At 40.0% G+C, this 26507-nt stretch overlaps 2 protein-coding genes across 11 annotated transcripts in view; both read left to right on the top strand.

Annotated features, from left to right (window-relative positions):
- BIVM (basic, immunoglobulin-like variable motif containing) overlaps positions 1 to 2284 on the top strand; it is a 35796-nt gene extending 33512 nt beyond the window's left edge. For all 8 annotated transcript variants that reach the window (XM_023217989.1, XM_023217988.1, XM_023217982.1 and 5 more), the window contains one exon: positions 582 to 2284. In XM_023217989.1, coding sequence (XP_023073757.1) covers positions 582 to 875 — 294 coding nt within the window. In that variant the 3' untranslated portion in view covers positions 876 to 2284. The remainder of the gene's footprint in view (positions 1 to 581) is intronic.
- Positions 2285 to 6549: 4265 nt separating this feature from the next.
- Positions 6550 to 26507, top strand: part of ERCC5 (ERCC excision repair 5, endonuclease) — a 30400-nt gene continuing 10442 nt past the window's right edge. For all 3 annotated transcript variants that reach the window (XR_002732813.2, XM_023217980.3, XM_023217981.3), the window contains exons 1-8: positions 6550 to 7089; positions 13443 to 13618; positions 15073 to 15188; positions 15646 to 15732; positions 17398 to 17458; positions 19625 to 19768; positions 22731 to 22938; positions 23245 to 24318. Coding sequence is in view for 2 of the 3 variants with exons in the window: in XM_023217980.3 (XP_023073748.2) it covers positions 7002 to 7089; positions 13443 to 13618; positions 15073 to 15188; positions 15646 to 15732; positions 17398 to 17458; positions 19625 to 19768; positions 22731 to 22938; positions 23245 to 24318 (1954 nt within the window). In the remaining variant the exon portion in view is untranslated. The remainder of the gene's footprint in view (positions 7090 to 13442; positions 13619 to 15072; positions 15189 to 15645; positions 15733 to 17397; positions 17459 to 19624; positions 19769 to 22730; positions 22939 to 23244; positions 24319 to 26507) is intronic.

Below are 26507 nucleotides of genomic sequence, written 5' to 3'. Positions count from 1 at the left end.
TCACTCTTTTGGGGGCTATATATTGTTCTTAGCTCTCCTTTTGTCTGATTACTTTCTTCTTATGATCATCATCTTTCAACTTACATATCTTTTTTAGATGAACAGTCTAGACTGAGACTGAGCTGTCTTGGGTTCAGTTCCATAGTCTTAGCCCAGCTTGGGCCAGATTAACTGTGGCCTTGTGGCAGTCATGTGTAGAAACAAGGCTTTGAGGGAGACTCTCAGGAAATGATATCCCATTGATACAATCTTACTCATAAAACTATATGAAGAAGAGGAGAGAGAGGAAGAGGAATGATCTTGGTGTTTGAATTAGGCAGATGGGGAAGTTCTCTAGTATGTGTTGAGAGCAAGTAGTAGAGAGGCACGGGGAGGAAGGTGTTTTGGCTCTGGTGGGCATTGTTATATTTTGTAAAGGCAGCTGTCAGAAAAGGTGCAGGATAAGGTGCTCTGATGATGCCTGGAAGGAAAGTACCATTTTGAGGCAGGTGAAGTAAAAAAGAAACAAGGGAGTTCATAGGGACAAATTAGTACAATTAATTTCCCTTTATTTTCTTCACCCAATTTTTTTTTCTTCTCAGGTTGGAGGAAATTTGCATTGCATCATAGCATTCCAGAGACTTAACTGGCAAAGATTTGGCCTTTGGAACTTTCCATTTGGAACCATTAGACAAGAATCACAACCTCCAACGCATGCCCAGGGAATTTCCAAATCTGAGAGTGAAGACAATATTTCCAAGAAGCAGCATGGGCGTCTGGGCCGCTCTTTCAGTGCTAGTTTCCATCAGGAGTCGGCATGGAAAAAGATGTCTAGTATCCATGAGAGAAGGAACAGTGGTTACCAGGGTTACAGTGATTACGATGGGAATGACTGACTGTGCTTGGTACTGAACAGCTGGCATTATATATGAAACTGCTATATAGAGGACTGTATAAAGACAGTAGAAGATTTTAGTAAGCCTACATTAAATAGGAGCAGATCTTGTGGTATAAAAAGTAACCTTGTAGTTCTCCAGATACTAAGCTTGTACATGATTATGATGGGTGATTTCAGATATATAAGCAGATAAGCACAGATTATTGTCCTTTCAAGTATATAAATAATCTGGACAGAAAATTTCACAAAATTCAGTAAAATTACAACTGTTGTCTAAATAAGTCAAACACAAATTCACTTAATAGCATCAAGATTTGAAATACTTAAGCATGAAGTGACTTTTTTAATGACTCGAATCTCTAGATATTTGTTACAGATAGTTTTACTCTCAAGACCAAGATGTAAAGTACCATCTACCCTTAAAGAAATTGGGGCCATCAATTTCTAGTTTTCACTCATGGTTGACACACGCTTAAAATTATTTCATGCGTCTAGTAGTTCTTTGATTTATAACAGGATCTTGCTTGCCTCATGAGTTTCCTGGTTATGTTCTTAGGATTCTGACTAAGAGGCAAAAGAGAAAAGACTCAAGAAACTGATCCTTTCTTTTGGTGCAAATGGATGACTTAGTGCATTGATTCCGATTTTTTGACTTTCTTGATGTGGTTTGTAATAATCACATATTGACAAGAACCTTAGGTCTTGAAAGACTTTTGTAAGTCTAGATGCCGTTTGCCTTAGGGATAAAGTAAAAGAACAATTGGTACCCAGGGTTATCTGTGACATGAGATCTCCTGATATTTGATTGCTCTCTCAATGTGGAGTCATATGTTGATAACAGTACTGAAGATGCGTAAGAAATGCCCAAGTCACTCAGAGGACAACTACCCATATTCCAGACTCTGAGCTGTTTCCTTTTTTAAAAATCGTATAGACAATTAGCTGTTTGAAGTGAGTATTAAATATTTCAGAAGTGTGAATTTCATGTATTTGAGCTCCTCTAGCTGCTGTCAGTTTTTCTTCTGCTGCCAATCTGTGACTCACAAATGACTAGGATCTCTTGTTCTTTAATTTTAGGGTCTTGTTCCAGGACTCAAATCAGTAACTTGGTGATTACAAGGTGCTGAATATGTTGGTAACCATATCGCAATACACCTCAAGGAAAAGGTTCAGATTTTTATTTTTAAAATATTTTCATTTTTTCTTGAATTTTATATCCATTTGTTCACTCATACATGCCTAGCCTACAGAAGGGGATATATATTATGAAATGGTCATTTTTCTGAAGAGAATATTTTGCTTGAAATGCAAAGAACTGAAAGAGATTTGTAGGTTGTTGATTTTGTTACTTCATACTGGAACTTTTAAAAAGTTTTCATCAAATAAAGTTTTGTTTTCTACTTTTAATTGTGTGAATGTTTTTAAACCTTTGTTTTAGGTAGAAAGTACCATTATGTCTTTGAAGTACATGATAATTTGTCAATTCTGCTCCTGGTACATCATAAGAAACCATCTTGAGTCTTTTATTATTAATGAAACAATATGCTTTATGACTATAATTTTAGATTTCTAATTTAATAGGAAATAGACAATTTGATTCTTGTATTAGTTTGAACCAAATGAAGTTGTCATCTTTGTAGATCAAAAATGGTTGAATATCAGCAATTTCATACAGTTCAACTGAATATTTCAGAGAAGAGGTAGGTAGGAAGAACCAAGAGGAAAGGAGAAAAATGCAAAATAAAATAAGAAATTAAAGGATAGGGTGACACCTAGAAAAAGAGGATGAGTTATTCAAACTATTGACCATAATCAGTTTTTATAAAAGTCTTGATGTGTTCTAAGTTTGGCTTTCCAGTTATTAGGAGCACAATGAGGTTTGAGTTTAGTGAGATTATTTTTCCCGCAGAAGCTGTAAGCAAGAGTTACTGCATATTTGTCTTAGAAGATTAGTAAAATTCCCATCATATTTGATTTATTGGTCAGCTCTGAGGAATCCCCATAGATAAAATGAACATTCAAATACTGGCTCTGCACTTACAAGCTATATCACCTGTAGTGATATAGGCAAGTTAAGGTTAATTATTTTTCTGTGCCTATTTCCTCATTAGTAAAGTGGGGGTAATAGTATCTGCTTTATAAATGATTTTGAAGAATAAGCTAATACCTGTAGTGTTTAGAACAGTGCTTTGTGGATAGGAAGTGCTCTTTAAGAGTTTGCTATTATCATTCCAAAAGATGTGAATTTTACTATTCAGAGTCTTTAGAGAGAGCCCTTTAGACAGCATCTTAAGGAGCTAATTCCTTTTAAATCTAATATGCACCCCTTAGTTGCTGTTTCTTCAAAAGAATATTTCATATTCAAGAATGTTGCTTTATTTTTTTGAGATGGAGTCTCACTTTGTCGCCAAGGCTGGAGTGCAGTGGTGCTCTCTGCAGCCTCTGCCTCCCGGGTTCAGGTGGTTCTCCTGCCTCAGCCTCCTGAATAGCTGGGATTACAGGCAGCACCACCACGCCTGGCTAATTTTTGTATTTTTAGTAGAGACCAGGTTTCACCATGTTGGCCAGGCTGGTCTTGAGCTCCCGGCCTCAAGTAATCCGCCTGCCTCGGCCTCACAAAGTGCTGGGATTACAGGCATGAGCCACTGTGCCCAGCCTTTGCTTTGGTTTTAAAAGTACTTACAATACTCAAATACCTATGTTGGCTATTTGTTTTTACCCAACTCATGGGCAGAACAAAATAAAAGTTTATTTAGATCAAATTCTGCGCAGTTCCTTTCCCTCCTACTATTATTGTTAAAGAATTGTGTGCCATCATTAGGCCAAGTTGGTGCAACAGCTACAATACTTCCCAACTTGTCTTCTCCCAGACTGGAGGGGCTCAGGCAGCTCCTCTAGGATCTATCACATTCTGCATCTCAGCTTTACCCATAACACTCCCACCCCTCCTGTACCAGCGATTCACTCAACTAAATCATACACCATTATCAGGTCCATTCTTAAATAGCTCAACAACAACAACAAGATGTTGGCGGCATTCCCATTTTACTGGCAGAAACTGAGGCTTTCATTGGTGAAGAAACTTGCCTAGGATCACAGTGTCTTAGTTTCTCAGGGCTACCATAACAAAACACTACAGACAGGATGGCTTAAACAACAGAACTTTATTTTCTCACCGTTCTGGAAACTAGAAGTCCAGGACCAGGCAGGTTTGGTTTCTTCTGAGGCCTGTCTCCTTCACCTGGAGAGGGCTGCCTTCTCACTGTGTCCTCACATGGCCTTTCCTCTGTGCCTGTCATCCCTGGAGTCTCTCCATGTGGACCAATTTCCTCTTCCTACAACGACACCAGTCAGATTGGATTTAGGGCCTATCCTAATGGCCTCATTTCAATTTAATCATTTTTAAACGCCATGTGTTCAGATAGTCACATTCTGAGGTACTCAGGCTTCAACAAATGAATTTTGGAGAACGCAATTCAGACCATAACACAATGCAACGTATGTCTCAGATGAGATCTGAATGAATTATCAGCCTAACCTCCAAGCAGATTCTTTCAACAGACTGCAAGGTGCACTGGAGAGCTTTAGACTAGAGGCTTAAGAGGTCATTTAGGCAATATTTACAGAACTGCTAAGTGCCAGGAGTGGGGGATGTAACAGTCAACAAAATCGTTCTTCATTTCACTAAGTTTACAGTCTACCATGGGGAAGAGGCAAATACTGAATAGGCAATTATATTACTCTCAGTAAAATAACAACTGGGAACGGTTTCTGGGGATTACTTTACATATGGAGGAAATGCAAAAAACACTTCGTCAGGATTATTCCTGTAGAAAATTAGTTGTGACTAGGTCAACCAAACATGGCCACTGTGAACCATCTTGTTGGGCATAGAAATGGTTTTGTTAAAAACGGATTTCTCCACAGAGCATGGTGGCTCATGTCTGTAACTCCAGTACTTCGGGAGACTGAGGCAGGAGGATTGTTTGAGACCAGGAGTTTGAGACCAGTTTGGGCAACAAAGCAAGATCCTGTCTTAAAAAAAAAAAAAAAAAAAATCAGGGCGTGGTGGTGGGGGCCTGTAATCTCAACTACTTGGGAGGCTGAGGCAGGAGCATCACTTGAGCCAGAGAGGTGGAAGTTGTAGTAAGCTGAGATCGCACTACTGCACTCCATCCTGGGCGACAGAGTGAGACCCTGTCAAAAAAATTAAAATAAATAAATAAATAAATAAATAATCAATTTCCCATATACTTCTGTTATAAAGAAGTCTTAAAAAAATTGCCCACTCCCTTAAATCAGCCTTTTCACTGAGTTTAAATTTAGTTCAAATTTGAACAAATATGGATGCTAATACTGTCATTTATTGAGTAGTTACTAGTGCTAAGTGCATTGCATGTAACACCTTGAATCCTTACCTGAAGTCTGCAAGGTTGCTTTTATGCCGACTGCTGATGGGGACACATATTCTGGAAAATTGTGACTTTAGTAACATCATAGGGAGGCACGATGGGGGGATTTGAATCTTGGCCTGAGGGTTCCAGAACTGTGGCCTTTCCTGGGGTTACTCTGTTGACTGATTTCTAGTTATTTCTGATCTACAAGCCGTGGCATTATAAATTTTAGATGCTGAAGAAAACTAAACTATATGTCAAGGATTAAGGCTTGTGAACCCCCAACATTTGAGACAGGTCTCAATTAATTTAGAAAGTTTATTTTGCCAACGTTAAGGAAGTACACCTGTGACACAGCCTCAGGAAGTCCAGAGGACATGTGCCCAGGGTGGTTGGGGCACAGCTTGGTTTTATACATTTTAGGGAGGCAGGAGACATCAATCAATATACGTAAGTACACTGGTTCCTTCCAGAAAGGTGGGGACAACTCGGAAGCAGGAAGGGCTTCCAGGTCACAGGTAGATGACACACAAATGGTTGCATACGAGTTTCTGATAAGCCTTTCCAAAGGAGGTAATCAGAATAGGCATCTATCTGTTAGCAGAGGGATTTCTGACTAGAATGGGAGGCAGGTTTTGCACTGAGCAGTTCCCAGCTGGACTTTTCCCTTTTGCTCAGTAATGTTGGGACCCCAACATTTTCACAGGCTTTACATTTTATTCCTCTTTGGTTACTCCGTGCTAGCATACAAATAAATAGTACAAAACCAAGAAGGCATCCACCTTTCGGTTGTCTCTTCACGTGTGTCTTCACAACTGGCGGCGCAAAGGTGAGAAACCGATACTAAAAAAGTGCGTAGAAAATCGTCACCTCACAGCCTGGGCAACACAGGGAGACCTCATTTCCGCAAAAATAATTCGCCTAGCATAGTGGTGCGCGCCTACGGTCCCAGCTACTTGAGAAGCTGAGATGGGAGAATCGCTTGAGGTAGGGCAGCAGGAGTTCCAAGCTGCAGTGAGCTAAGAACGCGACGCTGCACTCCAGTATGGGCGACAGCGTGAGACCTTGTCTCAAAAAAACAAAAAACAAAAACCCGTTACCCCACCAAGAAGGTGCTTTTGCACAGTGTTTTAATGCTTAACGCTTTCAGAATGTCAGCCTGGCGGTAGCAACTCACCAACAAGAAATCAACACTCGAGCTAAACCTCTCACTTCCGGAGTGCTGCAAGCGCAGAAAATATACGTCAGGTACGGAGGCGGGACTTCCGTCCTGCGCGTCGTATTAGACGGAAGCCGAGCGGGTCCATTCTTCGTGGGTTTGCGGACCCACCAGCAAAGGCGAACGGTGTCGCAGGGACATCTTCTGGCTGTTTCCGTCGCCTGCGTGGCCCTCTCACCCCGGTCTTCCATTAGAGGCGCAGACGTTTGGGCCTAAGTGCTGGGCGAAGCGACGCCCTGCCCCTCCCCACCAACGGCCATTCTCTGGACCTATCTTTCTTCCGGGAGGCGGTGACAGCCGCTGGGACGTGTTGCAGCCGGAGTCTCTCCCCTGTAATGCGCTCCCGTTAGTGCTTTCCCCCCCTGGAAAATCGTGGCTTCTGTATTATTTGCCATCTTTCCTGTGTAGGAGCAGGGAGGGCTTCCTCCCAGGGTCCTAGGCGGCGGTACAGCCCGTCGTAGAAGAATTAGAGTAGAAGTTGTTGGGTCCTTTCTGAGGACTCAGCCGCCTCATGGGGGTCCAGGGGCTCTGGAAGCTGCTGGAGTGCTCTGGGCGTCAGGTCAGCCCCGAGGCACTGGAAGGGAAGATCCTGGCTGTTGGTATCCTTAACGCCGCGTTGGGACTTGGGATGCAGGGATTCGGGCTGGATTCCTCGCGGGGCTCTGCCTTGGGCACAGAGTGGCATCTGCCTTGGGCACAGAGTGGCATCTGCAGGATGATGGTCTTGGGTCGGGGTCGGGGTCGCTATAGAATCTCTGTCACTAGGGTTTCTAAGTACAGTCGTACCTCGGTATCCCCGGGGCTTTGGTTCCAGCCCCGCCTCCCCATACCGCGATGTTCAAGTTCTGTCAAGTCCCTTATATAATGGTGTGGTATTTGCATATAAACTATGCACTGCCTCCCGTAATCTTTTAAATCGCTTCTAGATTACTTGTAATAACGAATGCAATGTAAGTGATCTGTAAATAGTTGTTATACTGTATTTTAAAATTTTTTTGTAGTTTTTATTGTATGTTTTATTTATTTATTTATTTTCCACTGCAAATATTTTTGATCCGTGGTAGGTTGAGTGCGGAATCGGGTGATGAGGAGGGTCGCCCTGTCTGCTTTCCCCAGCTTTGCAGTCTTAGCGGCCTGTGCATCCTGGTTTGTCTCTTTGTGGCAGTGCTTTATGTTCCTCTCTGCTTTAATTCTCTCATCTGCAAAGTGGAGGTGGTGATAGTATCTACACACAGGATTGGAATGAGGAATAAATAAATTACCTAAATGGGAGAAGTTTAGCGCGATTAATACAGTAAATCTTAAAGTTATCCCGTCCGGGAGGTCAGTATGGAGAGAAGAGTAGATTTCGACCATTAGTTTTGCTTCAGTCTTGCCCCATTTATGTTTCTTAGAGGAAGGGTACTGTGGACAGGTGTTTTACCATTTTTTAAAAATTGACTTTTTAAGGACTGTTGTTTTTGTACATGTTTGGCTGGTTTTGTTTGTCATTGGAATTCTTTTTTCATTAGCAAAACGTGATACTATTTTTGAAATTTTGATCTTTGTTACGTAGTCTTTTTTTTTTTTTTTTTTTTTTTTGAGTGTCTATTCTGGCTCAGAATCTGGTGATACCTTACACCAATTTCCTAAATGGAGATCTATGAGTGTAGGGGCTCGTGGGCTTGTGGAAAGAGTCCTGTAAATGATTGCGGGGGGATTGGGGACCGGAAATGGAGTGCAAGAGTGTGTGGACGTTCAGCAAAGAAGTCCCTGACTGCGGAGCCCTAATTCTTCAGTGGGTACACAACTTATACATAAAACGACATTGATACGTTTCAAAATATAATGAGATTGTTATCATTTTTTGGAAATGGATAATCTTTGAATGCATCTGTAATTGATTTTTGGCTTAAAAGTTTTTATACAGGGTACTTTGAATTGGGGAAAGCCAAAGGGTTTTTTTTTTTAGAGCACATGCGCTGTTGCTGCCCTCAAGCGGTTCCTCTATATCATTGCAATCTAAGGATTTTCTCAGAAATAAAGGGTAAAGGTTAGTTTTCAGTGACAAGAACCCTTAAAACTTCAGCAAAGATTTAGATCATTTTATGTAGCAGCCCTTGTGAAGACTTACTAAAGAGGACTGTGGCCAGGCTCAGTGGTTCACGCCTGTCATCCCAGCACTTTGGGAGGTCAAGGCAGGAGGATCATTTGAGCCCAGGGGTTCAAGACAAGCCTGGGCAACATTGTGAACCCCTGTCTCTCCACGCAGTCAAAAAATTAGCTGGACGTGGTGACCTGCACCTGTGGTCCCAGCTACACGGACGGCTGAGGCAGGAAGATTGCTTGGGCCCAGGAAGTCAAGGCTGCAGTGACCCCGTATTCATGCCTGTCTCTTAATAAATAAAGAGACTGTGAAAGACATTCTAGTCATAATGACAACCTCATATATTTATAATAACCTACCTCATTCATGTCAAAGGAGAATATCTGATTACTTGTTCTACAATTGATTTTGCTTTATTTCGTTTTCATGGGAATTCAGACACCTGAAATTATTTAGATTTTATTGTGTTGTTAATGACAAACTTACCTATGATTATACTAGTTTCATAATTTACTCTTGTATCCCTATAATAAATTGTTTGGTCTTTAAACCATCTATATAGCTTAGTGTCTTATTTATACAGTCTAAATGTCTGTGTCAAATAATGCAGAATTACCAGTTAAACTTTTGTCTCTTACACATTTTAATGTTTCTAAGATGCATTTAAATGTATTAGATGTATTAGCAAGTTATTACATTCTCTTTAGGCTATGTATAGTAATGGGGATTAATTACATTTTAAGTCACCTACTAAAGAACTAAAGAAACTTATTTTTTGTATTAAAATGCTATTGGTCTTTGGGTCTTATACCTAAAGTGATTTTTGGCTTTGCTGCAGATTTTAACTTTTCTGTCTGCAGGAATTTAATTTTGTGTTTATAAACTTACTGAAATTAGACAAGTCAAATTATACAAATATTTTAAGATTGTCTCATTTTTCATATTTCTTGTCTAATAATTTATGTGAATATTTTCAGATCATCTAATTTTACATATTTCATCTCTAAGAATTCAAGACAAAATTCTCAACCCTAGCTGAGTGTTGGCACTACCTGTAGTTAATTGAAAAATAAAAAATAAAAGAAGACCTACCTCCATATCTATGATTTAAAATTTTAGGCCCATGGGGTTTAATAATCCATATGTTTCAGAAGCTTCATATCCTAATCTAATGGATAGCAGGGATGAGAGTCACTGATCTGAAACTAGATTTCCTCACTTAAATTAAAGTTTAAAGTAGTGGGCCAAGTCCAAACTAATTTAATCCTATGCAATAGCGAGCTCCATAGCTTTTCCAGACTATACTTGTAGCAAACAGAAACATCGATCTAAGACAAGACAGTTGTACATCAACACCATATATATGTCTGGCCCAGAGCGCTCTCCTGACCCCAGACCAGAGAGCACAGATGACATCTCTACCCCATGCCTCACAGACATTTCAAACATGATCAAAACTGAACTCCATGTCTTCTCCATAAGCTGCTCATGCCCCCATCTCATTGAATGTCATTGTATGATAAGGAAGATAGTCATTAAATATTATTAGAGATAGTAAAACAGGTTATAAAAGCATATAAAGTGTAACTCCATTTTCTGATACAGTATATATGTTAAATATAAAAAACTAGAAGTTCACACTACTTCTGAGATGTATCTTTTATCCGACCTCTTCTCATGGTCTCCACCACTACTCTCAGCATTAACTTGGGCTATTTTAACTCGTTTTAGAACTGGTTTCCTTATAATCTGTTCTTCACATGTTCATCAAAGTTATCCTTAAATCACGTTCTAGAAACTTCCCGGTGGCTGTATCACCTCCTGCCATTCCTTTTGTCCTGCTGCACTGTCTTCCTAGAGATAGGGACCGTCTCTGTTTTGTTCATGGCTGAATTGTTTGGTGCATATCCCTAGGGTCTTGGATATGCCTGGCCCATGGTATTGCTAAATATTATGGAAATAAGCATAGCATTAGCTTGCTTTCCACTAGGTGTTTTGTTACATAGTGTTTTGTAAGTTAATTGTTGATGAGCCTACATTTTTTTTTTATGTTAGTAAAAGTTAGGCAATGTACATTCATTTCAATACTAAACTGTTCAACTTATTTAATAGCAGATTTTTATTGTGTATAAGAGTCCCTGTGAAAGCGAGTGCAGTGCACAAATGGCCTGGGCAAGCCATGGAGCACACAGGCTTGGTGTTTTCCCTGCTAGATTATAAACTCCATAGGGCCAATACTGTGTTTAGTTCAGTGCATTGGAGATGCCAGTGCATAGAAAAATTGCTGCCACATAATAAAAACAGAAATAACTTGATGGGATTCCTTCAATGTTCTTTCCCTGTGTTAGAAATTTACCTGCAGGCCGGATGCGGTGGCTCACGCTTGTAATCCCAGCACTTTGGGAGGCCGAGACGGGCGGATCTCAAGGTCAGGAGATCGAGACCATCCTGGCTAACACGGTGAAACCCGTCTCTACTAAAAATACAAAAAATTAGCCGGGCATGGTGGCGGGCGCCTGTAGTCCCAGCTACTCGGGAGGCTGAGGCAGGAGAATGGCGTGGGCCCAGGAGGCGGAGCTTGCAGTGAGCCGAGATTACGCCACTGCACTCCAGCCCGGGCGACAGACCAAGACTCCATCTTAAAAAAAAAAAAAAAGAAATTTACCTGCAAAAATTAGTATCAGTTCAGGTTTCTCTCTGGTTTTTTTTTTTTTTTGAGACGGAGTCTCCCATTGTCACCCAGGCTGGAGTGCAGTGGTGCGATCTCGGCTCACTGCAACCTCCGCCTCCTGGGTTCAAGCCTCAGCCTTAAAGGTGCACGCCACCACGCCTGGCTAATTTTTGTATTTTTAGTAGAGACAGGATTTCACCATGTTGGCCAGGATGGTCTCGATCACCTGACCTCAGGTGTTCAGCCCGCCTCGACCTCCCAAAGTGCTGGGATTACAAGTATGAGCCATATGCTCAGCCTCAATATATTTTAAAATAGGAATGTATACAAGGAGGAGGTCGTCATCTAGACTGAGGAAGGGACCCTTAGACCCAGGCCTTAGAGTAGGAGAGAACTAGGTGGAGAGAGGGAGAAACTTTCAGGCAGAGGAAGCAGCATGTGAGAAGAACCTGGGGCAGGAGGGAGCTTCGTGATTCCCAGGGTTTGAGAAAAGCCCAGTGGCAGGAAGTGAGCAAAGGTCCTCCTAGGCCAGGAGAAGTGTTAGATAGTATCTTGAAGGCAGTAGCAAGCTTCGGAGGGTTTTCACCAAAGACACGTTGATGAAATCTAGTATATACCTTCAAGATATATTAGAAGGTAGAATTGATAGACCTGGTAATAGTTGATGGGGGGGCTATAGAGGGTGATGCCCAGCATTCTGGCTCGGGTGAATGGCAGTGACATTCAATGAGATGGGGGCATGAGCAGCTTATGGAGAAGACGTGCAGTTCAGTTTTGATCATGTTAAGTTTGGAATGTCTGTGAGGCATGGGGTAGAGATGTCTTCTGTGCTCTCTGGTCTGGGGTCAGGAAAGCGCTCTGGGCCAGACATATACATGGAGTCAGGGTGTGGTGTGTGTGGAGGGGAGCGGAAGGTCATAGTTCAGACAGGAGGAAAGAAGAGGGACTGAGAAAGATCACTGACGAAGTGAATACTCTAACAGTGTCACAGGAGCTAGCAGAATCTGAGAGCAGGAAAACCAGCAGAGCGCAGTGTCACTCTTTCTTTTGGACAGATATAAAATTTTTTGAGAAGCACTTTTTAGAAAAGTTTAAAAATATAAGCAAACTTCAAGATGAAAATATTATCTTTAATCTTGGCAGACGTAATATATACTCTTAATATTTTGGTGTGTGAACTTCTAGTTTTTTATATCTAACATATATACTGTATCAGAAAATGGAGTTACACTTTATATGCTTTTATAACCTGTTTTATTATCTTTAATAATATTTAATGATTATCTTCCTTATCATACATACTCCTGCAACTTCCATTTTTAAGGGATTTTTGGTATTCTAGTAAATAGGTCTGCCATAGTTAGTTTTATTCGTTGTTGTTGTTGTTGTTGTTTTTTGAGACGGAGTCTTGCTCTGTCGTCAGGCTGGAGTGCAGTGGCGCGATTTCGGCTCACTGCAACCTCTGCCTCCTGGTTTCAAGCGATTCTCCTGCCTCAGCCTCCTGAGTAGCTGGGATTACAGGTGCGCGCCCCCATGCCCGGCTAATTTTTGTATTTTTAGTAGAGACAGGGTTTCACCATGTTGGCCAGATGGTCTTGATCTGTTGACCTCATGATCCGCCCGCCTTGGCCTCCCAAAGTGCTGGGATTACAGGTGTGAGCCACCGCGCCTGGCCCATAATTGGTTTTGTAGAAAGACGTGCTGGGAAACTTTTAAACTGATTGTTACATTTTCATTATTATTAACAAGCATTCTATAAATAACTCTCATTATATATCCATGATGATTTTTTGAGGATCAATGTCTGAAAGTGGTAAAATAGACTGCAAAGTTTTAAAGTTTTTTTCACTATGAATTGTCAAATTGTCCTCCAGAAAATTTGTGCTAATTCATGAAAATTCTTTAGCAATCACTTGTCTTTTTAAAGAAGCGATCCTTTGCAACGAGACTTCTTAAAAGGATATGTCTGTCTTTGTATAATTTTAAAACGCAGTATGTGAATAGGGGTAATAAGAGCTCAACTAAAGTTAACTGACTTTAGGTAGATCCCATGAGAGCTAAATGTTTTTCAGTTTTAAATGAATAGTGATAAATATTTAGTGTTCAACCTTTGGATAGTATCAGTTATTAGGAAATTGAAGTTGTGAGGATGAAGAGAAAAATTCCAGAGATTTTTCCATTAACAATTCTTCCAGATATTAGCATTTGGTTAAACCAAGCACTTAAAGGAGTCCGGGATCACCACGGGAACACAATAGAAAATGCTCATCTTCTCACTTTGTTTCATCGGCTCTGCAAACTCTTATTTTTTCGAATTCGTCCTGTTTTTGTGTTTGATGGGGATGCTCCACTATTGAAGAAACAGACTTTGGTAAGTGTCATCTAGTTTTCGGTAAGTGTCAAATAATTTTTTTCTTTCTGCATTCTTAGAAAAGTTCACATAAAATTTCTGTTTTCTCTTTAGAATTTGAGAGACAGACTTATTTTGACATATATTTAATTTAATTGCATCTACTTTTTTATCTTGAACAATTTTCATTTTAAAAAGTTTTATGAGAGTTCATCATGGGTACAATGATAAAATTTAACTTTTAAATAAAATAAAACTAACTACTAAAAACCTTGCCGTTGAGAGTTTTACCTTTAGAGGATCTTGTTAGGTGTTCTATATTTATTTCAAGGATGCGGCCATCACTCGGAACACTGTGGAAACCCTTTTTGGGAAGTGCCTCCCTGAAGCTGAGATCAAGTATCCTCCATGATAGCAAGCCTTCTCTTGAGGCGAATTGGATTTTAGGAGTAAGCAATGTTATGTGGTGCCAAGTGGTGACTAAAGTGGATTATCTAGGAAGGAAATTGACCATGATATAGAAGAATGAGAATGAGTTGCAGCTTTATTGTTCTGGAAGTAGTTTTAAAAAATGTTTTTGGAAAGCTGAGGGCAGGAGGATTACTTGAGCCCAAGTCCAGCCTAGGCAACACAGGGAGACCCCATCTCTAAAAAAATGACATAAAATAATGTTTAAACAGTCCAAATGACACCACCCATTTGGATATATGACTTTTATTTGTTGAAAATGCCGAAGTAATGGAATGATGACTTTGTAATCATACCAGACATACTCTCTCATTAAGTGAGGCTATAGGATAAAAGTAAGGCTTTATAAATGCTGGGGGATGTTTGTTGCCTCAGTAAGAGTGTCTAGACTTGAATGTTGCAGTTTTCAGTTACCCAAGGCATACTGTAAGTCAGGTACTTTGTGGAAGGATTAGAAAGGGAAAGAGAATATCTTGGTTATTTTTATCTGAAATTTAGCTATAAGCACAGGGGCTATCCATTTGTCACGACTTGAACATTTCTTACAAGATATTTCTATACATTTTAGAATTTCTTGTGATATATAATCTTGAATATTGAAGGGCAGAATTACATGTAAGTAATGCATGTTTATAAAAAGCAATATTAGGAATTGTTTTTGGTGTCACTGTGACATTTTATAGAATAAATAAATACTTCCTTTTGGAAAGCATTTAAGCTTTCCACTTCTTGGGCATATTAAAGAACATTTAAAAGAAACTGAAAGTAAATTAATAGTTTCCCAAATATATTGTATAGTAGCCCATTAAGTAATAGATAGAAACTCTGGGTATCCTTTATGTAGCAGCAAGCTGAAGATATTCGTTTATATGGCAATTAGGAGGAAATACTAAAGTAACCATAGTCTGAAAACTCAGACAAACCAAATTCTATGGGAAATAAATCACAGAAATGTTTCTAGTCATCTAATATCCTGAAGTGAGATCTTACATCCTTTCTTCTCATAGGCGAAGAGAAGGCAGAGAAAGGACTTAGCGTCCAGTGACTCCAGGAAAACGACAGAGAAGCTTCTGAAAACATTTTTGAAAAGACAAGCCATCAAGACTGCCTTTAAAAGCAAAAGGCAAGAGGAAAATTACAGTCATGTTAGAGATGAAGTTTTAAAAAAGTGATTTTTGTCTTGAATTCCTGCGACTGTCTTTCCCTATGTAATTTTAACTTTCAACAGAAAATAGAGAATGAAATGAGACAAGTAGGCTGCCATTTGACCTGGTAATTTGGAGTTGTGGCAATTCTCCATTCTGTGAGAATCAACTTTGCTAATGAGAAAAAACAGCTGTTGTGTTGTGTCATGTACACTTTTTGCTTTGATTATGCTCTTCTTGGCTCTGGGTGAGCAGCCCCGCCATGGTTCCTTTCTTTCTCTCGACTGCATTTATTTTCCACAGCAGTGGCCCGAGGGCAGCCAGGTCAGGTCCCTGTTCACCATCCTGAGCAGAGTCTGTGTAATCAGTGGGGAAGTATTATCGACTCAAAATACTATTTCATATAATCTGTTTAAAGATTTGTGTACTTTCCAGAGATGAAGCACTACCCAGTCTTACGCAGGTTCGAAGAGAAAACGACATGTATGTTTTGCCTCCTTTACAAGAGGAAGAAAAACACAGGTAAATGTTCAACTCTTTAAGAATATTATTTTAGTCATTGCTACATTCGGACACATTTAAACCTTGATGTGTTATCTACATAATAAAGCATGTGAAGATTTCTTAATGCATCTGAAATAGGCACGATCTGTACCTTTCAGAATATTTTTCAAAGATTAAAGTTTTTATTTACTATTCTTTGTGTTTTGGTGATTCATGATTCTTATTCCTCTTCATTCTAAAGAACTTCTGCCAGGGCTGTGGATTTAAAATTCTCCAAGGCGTGAATTTTAGTTTTCCTTGCACTTTGCTTACGCGTGCTCTTTCTAGCTGCTTTTCAATCCAATATGGTCTCTGTCACCATGATGCTAAAATACCACAACCCATGACATTCTTATTGCTAAATCTAGCAGTGCTTTGAACTTCTTAGTGTACTCGACTTCTCTGCCCTAAAAACCATGCTGCACTGCCCCACTCCCCTGGCATCTCTCTGGCCCTTTCTGCTTAGCCTCTCTGCGGCCTCCACTTCCTCTGTCTGTCTCTGAATGGTTGGTAGCTTCTGTGTTTGAAGGGAAGGTGGAGAACGAGAAACTCGACAGTTGGCCTTTGTCCCCTGTCCTTCCCTCCACCTCTTCCTTTCCCAGGAGTTCCCAAGAGACGACTTAGCTTTTGACTCAGCGCAGTTCTATTTGTCTCCATTGCTCCCACCGTCCTTTCTTCGCCAGGTTACATTATTCGTTTTTAAACTTCTTTCTGTCTTTGTATTTTTCTTACCCTTTTTGTAATAACTCCTCCCACCAAGCCCAATCTCTGTTTTGTGTTATAGTCTGTTTAAAATCCAAATCTGAGATTGTCATTTACTCACTTAAAACACTTTCTAGCTTCTCTTTTCTTTTCTTTTTTTTTTTTTTTTTGAGGTGGAGTCTCTGTGTGCAGTGGCACAATCTCAGCTCACTGCAACCCCCACCTCCCGGGTTTAAGTGATTCTCCCGCCTCAGCCTCTGGAGTAGCTGGGATTACAGGCACCTGCCACCACACCTGGAAAATTTTTTATATTTTTAGTAGAGTCGAGGTTTCACCATGTTGTCTGGGCTGGTCTCAAACTCATGACCTCAAGTGATCCACCTGCCTCGGCCTCCCAAAATGCCGGGATTACAGGCGTGAGCCACCACACTCAGCTTAGCTTCTCATTTCTTTAGGATAAAACTTTAACTCCTTAATTACATTTTCCAGTCTTATCCCTTCCTCTCTTCACATCCTCCACAGGCAGGCTTTCTTTTCCTTGTTTCTATATAGTTATAAGACTTAGTTCTTTGCCTGGAACACTTTTCTCCATGAACCTTCCCACTCCCTACAACTAGACTCCTGACTTATTCGTGGCTAACTCCAACCAGTGTCATTGCCGGGGATCCTGGAAAGCTTTTGTGACTCCTCCTAAATCGGGTGAGGTGAATCCCTATTGCATCTCTAGTGACCTGCCCTTCTCTTGTGGTGGAAGTTATTAGATCCCACTCTAATTGCTTACTTACATGTGTTCCCCACCAGACCATGAGACCAGTAGTGGCACAGATCTTGCTGTTTTATTCACCACTGTAGCTCCTATAACGAGCAGCACCTTGCATACAAGTATCTTTGTAAGCAGTCATTAAAAATCATAGATATCGTAAAAGTGTGTTTGACTTTCAGTTCAGAAGAGGAAGATGAAAAACAATGGCAAGAAAGAATGAATCAAAAACAAGCATTACAGGTATTTAGATGATTTTTGAATTCAGAATGTATTCTGTTATTTGAAATGAATGACATGAAAATGAATATTAGTGAGATATATGAAACTATGAAAGTTCCTGATGAAAAGTAAAGACAGATGCCTTTCTGATTGTGCATATATATGTGTACATGTATGTATATAAATACACACTCACCTATGCATGTGTATATATATGGAATTTGCCATTATGCACGTCTGTGTATTCAAAATAAGCCATTTTTCTTTTACAACCAACCAACCAACCAATAGTAATATGTGCTTACATAGAAAATATAGAAAACACATCATTCATAAATAACTTGTGGTAACATTTTGATATATTTTCATCCATTCTTCGCCTGCCCCATTTAATTGAATACCTGTGTGTGTATTTGTATACATGTATCAAATGTACATATGTACATATATATGTGTACACATACGTGTGTACGTTCTAGTTATCTGTTGCTGTGTAACTTAGTGGTTAAAACATCTTTTGTTTTCATCACCTGTCTGGGTTCCAGGGGTTGATGAGCTCAGCCAGGCAGTTGTGTCTGGGGTCTCTTGTGTGGGTGCAGCCAGTCTGTAGCTGGGGCTGGAGTGACTAACAAGGCTTCCTTGCTGCCATGGGCGGTGGTTGATGCTGGCCGTCAGCCAGACTTCCGTGCGGCTGGCGCCAGAGCCCTACTTGTGGCCTCTCCATGTGGCCTGGGCTTTTTCCCAGTGTGGTGACTGTGTTCTGAGGGTGGGCATCCCAACGTTCTAAGCAGAAGCCCTGTTGCCTTTCTGACCTAGCTTTGGAAGTTGTGCAGCATCCTTCCCACCACATCCTGTTACTCAGAAGTTAGTTACTAAGGTCAGCCCCTGTGAAAGGGACAGGGAGTTAGACAAGAAGAATGTCCCACACACATTTTCATGAATAACGTTTTTACAAATTGATATTATGCCTTATATATATATTTTTATAAACATTTTTTCAAGTTTGTTAGTGTCACAGATAGCATTTTTTTGATTCCCAAATTCACTGTTTCTTGTTTGTTCATATTGTTTTGTTATATCAGGTAGAAGACTTTTGAGCTAAAACCTCAAGATCCTTCAGGTTGTGGAGGTGCTGTGCTATTAATGCAGCTAGTGAGAGCAATCTTAGTTAAGACTATGGGCCTCGAGGTCAGAAAGACCTGCGTTTCAATCCAGGCTCCATTGTTCACTAGCTGTGTGATCTTATACAGATTAAATTCTCCAAGGCTTTATATTTTTTTTTGTAAAATGAAATTGATATCAGTGCCTTCCTGATAGGGGTGATGTGAGCATTAGTGAGGGAACGCACAGGAAACGCTGAGCTCAGTGACAGTTCTGTCCTACGCGTTTGCTGGTTAGTACGTACACATGTAACATACAGACATGCAGGACAGCAGGTTGTATTAGCTACTTTTTTACTAATGAAGGATTTTAAAGTACTTTTGGTAATGAGTTACAATTGAGAAAAGTTTTATGCTTTTCCATGTCTCCTGTGAATTTCCTACTTTTAATTTCATTTTTTATGTTATAAGCAAAATAAAACTAATTTAATTACAGGAATTGTATATATTGCTTGAATTCTTAAGGCTCATTCTGTCTTGGGTTCTTGCATTTTCTGTTCTCTCAGCCTGAAATGCTCTGTCCTTAGGCTCTTGGATATCTTTCAAGTCCCTGCTCACACATCCTCTTTTTAGTGGGGTCTTCTTTATCTGTCAAATGAATCTTTTATTTCGGCTTTCTTTTCATGTAATCGCTCTCATATCAGATAAATATGCTTTATTTTCTTACCATTATCTTGTTCATTTATTTATTTATTTATTGTCTGCCCTCCTCTACTCCTAAGAGCAGGGACCTTATCTGGCACCTTATCCGATCTCACAGTACCTTAGCACCTAGAACAGTGCCTGGTGCCTTAGAGGTACCTGCTGAGTATTTTTTCTTCTGAATGAATTAAAGAGTGAATGGCTACATTCCCTAATTTGCCTACTCACTTTGTTGCCTGTCACAGATTATATGCAACTGTGTTTGGCCAAGTGTTGATTATGTAGAACTGTGTTTATTATATAAACATAATACGTATCCCTAATGATGAATAGAACTAAGTGTACGAAATGTAAATTTCATGGTGCTGTGTTTTTCTCTTTACAGGAAGAGTTCTTTCATAATCCTCAAGCGATAGATATTGAGTCTGAGGAGTTCAGCAGCCTGCCCCCTGAAGTAAAGCATGAAATCTTGACTGATATGAAAGAGTTCACCAAGCGCAGAAGAACATTATTTGAAGCAATGCCAGAGGTAAAACATGCAACAGTACATTCGTGCTTGGAATTAAGAACTTCAGCAAAACTTTTTATTAGAAAGAAGAGAAAATTGATAAGCAATACTTATATGATAACTCAGTTAACCGTAAACAGCATTTCGGTATCTCTGAGATTCTAAGAAGCATTGTTTATTTATACGTTTGAGCCTATAGACATTTACTCTAAGGAGTCTTTCTTGGATTTTGACCCAAGACTTCTCCTGGTCTTTGTTCTCACAGCACCCTGTACTGTCACTTTTTAGTTCTTAGCTCCAAAACGTGCTTATCTTGCCCACCTCTGTATTTTCAGTGCCTAGCTCAGTCTTTTTCACATGGTATGTGTCCAGCCAGATGCTTACTGACACATTTCTTAGGTTAGTTCAAAAAAGTTATTGTAGCCTATAATATACATTGTCTATAAAAACTAATAGTTATACAGAATCTAATCACAATGGAAAAATAAGTTCTAAATTGAAATTCCAGGTGTATCTTCCTCTGCTGCATCCCTAGAAATGCCATTGGCTCTCCACATTCCCTCCTCCTCTTCCTGGACAGTGGGAATGGGGCTTCTTCACCTTGGACCACCTTGTAGCTTGGCAGGCCCAGAAAGCTAGAGTGGAGGTGGTGTGTGGTTGGGTGCTAGCAAATATGTCTCCCGATCATGCTACCATTGATACTTAATTCGTGTTACTGTTGATGACTCTCTGTCTTAGTTGCCAGTGAGTGAGTTCTTTTTCTCTTTCTATTGCTACTACCTGTTACTTCTACCATAGTTCTCCTTTCACCCACTGTGGGACAGAATAGAAGTTTTGCAACATCATCAACCTTAGTGTGTAGATGGAGTGTTTTTTATTTTCTACAATTTTTGAATATTGCTTAAATTGACAGCAGAAATGCGAAAAAGGAAGGGTAAACTTCTTTTCTCATCACTCCCTGTTTTTTCCACAAAGAGTGTGCAGTAGCAGACACTAAGGTGCACAGAGGTGACATTCTTGGGTCTTTGGATATACAAAGGACAGAAGTAAATTGATTTTTATTTCAGGAAAAAAATCCAGGCTCAGTCTGTCTATCAGACATTTTATTCCTTGAGTGTGAAAGGTGGCAGCTGAGGAAGTATAATTTTGGTTGTGTAAACAATAATAGGAAGAAATGGGAGAAAGAGAGACAGTTCCTCGTGATTTACTGTTCTGTATTTTCTTTCTGCAACCACGAAGTCTCGGGAAGTGGTGGACTGTAGGGTGGTGTGGAGTAGCAGCTTATGGGATCTGTAATTTTGATAGAGATGTTCTAGGTCATCCACGTTGGGCCTTTTTATCATCTGTACATCGTGCAAATGTAATATTGGTAACAGTAGTGATGGCAGATAATAATAGCAGTAGTAATAATCGTAATACCATAGTTCCGTCTTACTCAGGGTTTCGGTTTCTGCAGTTTTCAGTGACCTGTGGTAAACTGTGGTCTGAAAATATTAAATGGAAAATTTCAGAAATAAACAATTCATAAGTTTTAAGTTGCACACCATTCTGAGTAGCGTGATGAAACCTCACACCTTCCTGCTCCATCTTGCCTGGAACGTGAATCTTCCCTTTGTCTAGCGTTTCCGTACTGTAGACGCTTCCTTCCTGTTAATCACTGAGTAGCTGTTGCGGTGATCAGATTGACTGTTGCGATATTGCAGTGCTTCTCCTCAAGTCACTCTTATTTGACTTAATAATGGCACAGCAGTGCAAGTGTATGATGCTGGCAATTTGAATATGCCAAAGAGAAGCTGTAAAGTGCCTCCTTTAAATGAAAAGGTGAAAGTTCTTGAATTAATAAGAAAAGAAAAAAAATCATCTGCTGGCTGAGGTTGCTAAGATCTGCATAAAAATGACTTTTCTAGCCGTGCAATTGTGAAGAAGGAAAAAAGAAAGTGGTGCTGGTTTTGCTGTTGTACCATAAACTGCAAAAGTCATGACCTCAGTGTGTGATAAGTGCTCAGTTAAGATGGAAAATCCATTAAATTTTTGGGTAGAACACATGAAGAGAAACATGTTCTGATTGATGACAATCAGGTTTGGTTCTGCAGTTTCAGGCGTCCTCTGGGGGTCTTGGAATATACCCCAAGGATGAGCGAGTTGTCTACTATATTAATAGATTCAATTATAGTAAATCGACATGCTTTTGATCCCAGATCTACCCCTTATTAGCCCTGTGACTCTAGGGAGGTTACCTAACCTATTTAAGTCCTGATTTCTTCATTTATAAAATGGAGGTGATATCTGTTTCATAGGATAATTGTGAGAATAAAATGAGGTATTATATATTATATGTAAAAGCACTTAGAAAAATGTCCTCCATGGGAAATGCCTTATAATGTTAAGTATTACTATTAATAACTGTGATTACTATGATTTATTGTGTCTTTTATGGGATTAGGTTGTGCTAGGCACTTCACTTGCATATTTACCTGCATTCTAGAAGATTGTTAAGCCATAATCAAATGTTATAGTGACTGTGGCGCGATCTTCGCTCACTGTAACCTCTGCCTCCCGGGTTCAAGCGATTCTCCTGCCTCAGTCTTTGGAGTAGCTGGGATTACAGGTGCCTGCCACTACACCTGGCTAACTTTTGTATTTTTAGTAGAGACAGGGTTTTACCATGTTGGCCAGGCTATTCTCGAACTCCTGACCTCAGGTGATCCACCTGCCTCGGCCTCCCAAAGTGCTGGAATTATAGGCATGAGCCACCGCTCCCAGCCATAATATTCATGATTTTTTTTTGCCCAACTCTTTTGAAGATTATTTTTTTAAAAGGAAGTTGAAGTTTTTCTTGTTATTCAACTTTTATAATATGAAACGACCATCAATGAAAAAAGCCAATTGTTCTTTGTTCTCTGTTGGGGAAAGGGTGGAAATATGGTAATATTATCTGTATTTAATACAAAACAGAACTTTTGTTTGTTTATTTTGCTTTTAGGAGTCCAATGACTTTTCACAGTACCAACTCAAAGGGTTGCTTAAAAAAAACTATCTGAACCAGCACATAGAACATGTCCAAAAGGAAATGAATCAGCAACATTCAGGACACATCCGAAGGCAGTATGAAGATGAAGGGGGCTTTCTGAAGGAGGTAGAGTCAAGGAGAGTGGTCTCTGAAGACACTTCACATTACATCTTGATAAAAGGTATCAGGCACCATCATTTATGTATTTACATTAGAAATCAAAGATATATCGTCACTCTGAATTCTATAAACTAGCACTCCTGGATAATATTAATGAAATTCTATTTATGTAATACTGCTATTAAAGGATTAACTACTATAGTGCCAAACCACTTTAAAATTAGCTAATGAATTAACTTCTAGTTGCTGATTAAATGAAAATGTATATCCTTATTTATGAGAACCAGTGTTCTCTTATTCATCTTACTAGAAGTGTATTGTTACACTGTAAAACTGCATGCTGAGAAGTGTTTTAATTCTTCTTAAGGTATTCAAGCTAAGACAGTTGCAGAAGTGGATTCAGAGTCTCTTCCTTCTTCCAGCAAAATGCACAGCATGTCTTTTGACATGAAGTCATCTCCATGTGAAAAACTGAAGACAGAGGAAGAGCCTGATGCTACCCCTCCTTCTCCAAGAACTTTACTAGCTGTGCAAGCTGCCCTGATGGGAAGTAGCTCAGAAGAGGAGCTGGACAGTGAGAATCGAAGGCAGTCCCATGAGAGGAATGCACCTGCTGCTGTAGACGAAGGCTCCATATCACCCCGGACCCTTTCAGCTATTCAGAAAGCTCTTGATGATGATGAAGATGTAAAAGTGTGTGCTGGAGATGATGTGCCGATGGGAGGGCCAGGAGCAGAAGAAATGCATATAAACAGCTCCACTGAGGACAGTGATGAAGGACTTAAAGTGAGAGATGGAAAAGGAATGCTGTTTACTGCAACACTTGCATCATCCAGTGTCAACTCTGCAGAGGAGCATGTAGCCAGCACTAATGAGGGGAGAGAGTCCACAGACTCAGTTGCAAAAGAACAAATGTCACTTGTTCACGTGGGGACTGAAGCCTTTCCGATAAGTGATGAGTCTATGGTTAAGGACAGAAAAGATCGACTGCCTCTGGAGAGTGCAGTGGTTAGACATAGTGACACACTTGGGCTCCCGAGCGGAAGGGAGCTGACACCGGCACCTCCAACTTGTACAAATTCTGTGTCAAAGAATGAAACACATGCTGAAGTGCTTGAGCAACAGAAAGAACTTTGCCCATATGAGAGTAAATTCGATTCCTCTGTTCTTTCAAGTGATGATGAAACAAAATGTAAACCAAATTCTGCTTCTGAAGTCATTGGCCCTGTCAGTTTGCAAGAAACGAGTAGCATAGTAAGTGTCCCTTCAGAGGCAGTAAGTAATGTAGAAAATGTGGTGTCATTTAATGCTAAAGAGCATGAGAATTTTCTGGACACCATCCAAGAACAGCAGACCACTGAATCTGCAGACCAGGGTTTGATTTCCATTCCGAAGGCCGCGGAACCAATGGAAATTGACTCAGAAGAAAGTGAATCTGATGGTATGTGTCTGTGCTTTTGTAGAAATTTGGAATGGTAGGATTTCACCTCTGTAGGAACTGAGAGATCCTTTTGTGTTGTCTTGTTTTTACTTTTTACAGATAAGGAACAAGAGATGTAGAAAGAAAGGTGAAATGACTTTCCCAGGGACACACAGCTGGTCATGAATCTTGACCTTCCCTGTTGCTCTGCTTTTTGTTATCATTTTTAAAGGCATGACGTGCCCTAGTTGGGGAAGGTAAAGTTGAGTTTCCCTCTAGTTTTTAAAAACTTTTTATTTTGAAATAATTATGAACTTTAAAAAGTTGGAAGAATATTATAAAACACTGGTTCCTTCATCCAGTACCTCAGTGGCTAGCATGTTACCACATTAGCCTATAATTTCTCTTGGTCTTTCTGTGGCCCTCTATATGTATATCATATATCTCCAAATCTGTATGCATATGTATACCGTTGATTCTCATTATTCATATATTCTATATTTGCAAAATTGCCTGCTCACTAAAATTTATTTGTAACTCCAAAATCAGTACTCACTGCAATGTCTTTGTGGTCTTTTGTGGGCATTTGCAGAGCTGGGGAAAAGCTGGAGTTGCTACACTGTGCCCTGCTGAGGTTAAGCAAGGTGACACTCTGCCTTGTTCCCGTGCTCTGAGAGAGACGACCAGAGGGTGGGGACAGTAGGGGATTATGCAATGGAGAGAGAGCAAGAAGCTCCGGCCCCAGGCCAGTTGGACCAGATTTGAATCCCTATTCTGGCACCTGTTAGTGTGGCAGCCTCAGGCAGGTCACTAATTTGTTTCTTGAACTTTGTTTCTTGTTTATAAAATAAGTGGAATCTACTAAGATGGCGGTTTTTTAGGATTTAAGATAATATCTATGAAATATGTTCATATATATGTTATATATGTGTATGTGTGAATATGCACATGTATCTGTTTAGGAGCAATGACTCAGTATTGGCTAATTGAGTGTTCACAGAGACTTCATAGATGATGGCCGCTTTGAATAATGAGAATCAACCACACACACACACACACACACACACACACAATTTGTTCCTGGTATCTGCTAGTTTTCTTCATTCAAAAGTTACTATTTCTCTTTTGTAATGAATAAGTATTTTGTGGGAACGGAATTTTTGGAGCTATATAAATATGCTGTTCCTGAACAAACTTCCACCCACTTGTTAGCATCCATTGATGTTTACTGGAATAATTTGTTACTACGTTGGTTGCCAAATGATGGTTTTCAAACTCCGTCATTCCTTGTATATTATTACTTGACATCCTCCTATGAGGAAGATCTTTTTCTTCTCTCCATTTGTTTTTATTATTTTTAATCCGTGTAGACTCCTGTGTTCCTATTTTATTCAGTGAATTATAATCCAATACTGTCATAATTTACTTTGTTGCTCAAATCGTCACAGCTTTGGCCAGTGGGGACTCCTTCTAATGGCTTTTAGCAGTTTTTTTCATTATATTTTGAGCTTTTCCTTACTTTCTGGCCAAGCTGTTCCAGGCATATCTTGTACTTACTCTGCCCTGGTCCTGGAACCAGCCATTTCACCAGGGAGCTCTGGTTCCTTTTGGTGGAGCATGGGGTTTAGACACCACAAGCTGGATGTGAGTGTGCTTATGGATCCTGAGGTGTAACTGTCTCAGGCCCTTTCAGCAACAGAGCCAGGAAGTATATTTATGTATACATATACATGCACACACACGTCTGTATTTATTTCTATGTCTGTCTGTACTAAAATCCATGAGTTTATACTGATATCTGCAATTCCATGGGGTTCAGTCTAGCCTCCTGCTTCTTTGTAGTATCCCTAACAATGAGAAACATTGCTCCCCTTATCCTCAATATATTTACATCTGCTTATTCTCCCTTGATATGTAACCCTCTCCCCTTCCCACTGGCCTCCTCCTTGGCCCTGCTGTCTTCTTTGCTTCAACTGTGTCCTTGGTGCCAGCTCCCAGGTCCTGAGACCCCCCCTCTTCTGTTCCGATTGTCTCCTTAAACCCAGCTGGACAGGTCTTGCCAGCCCTCTCCACCTGCAGGGAAGGAAGGGAACCAATAAATATATTTTAAGGAGACGGAAAGACAGTAAGAGAGGAGAGAAGGAAAGTGGAAGAGGAAGAACTATTTCTAAGTCACAGCTTTATTCTGTGCTGTGTGAATAGCATAAAAA

This window comes from Piliocolobus tephrosceles, chromosome X (genome assembly GCF_002776525.5).
Source record: "Piliocolobus tephrosceles isolate RC106 chromosome X, ASM277652v3, whole genome shotgun sequence".
NCBI classification, from domain to species: Eukaryota; Metazoa; Chordata; class Mammalia; order Primates; family Cercopithecidae; genus Piliocolobus; species Piliocolobus tephrosceles.
This window is presented reverse-complemented; position numbering and strand designations above follow the sequence as displayed.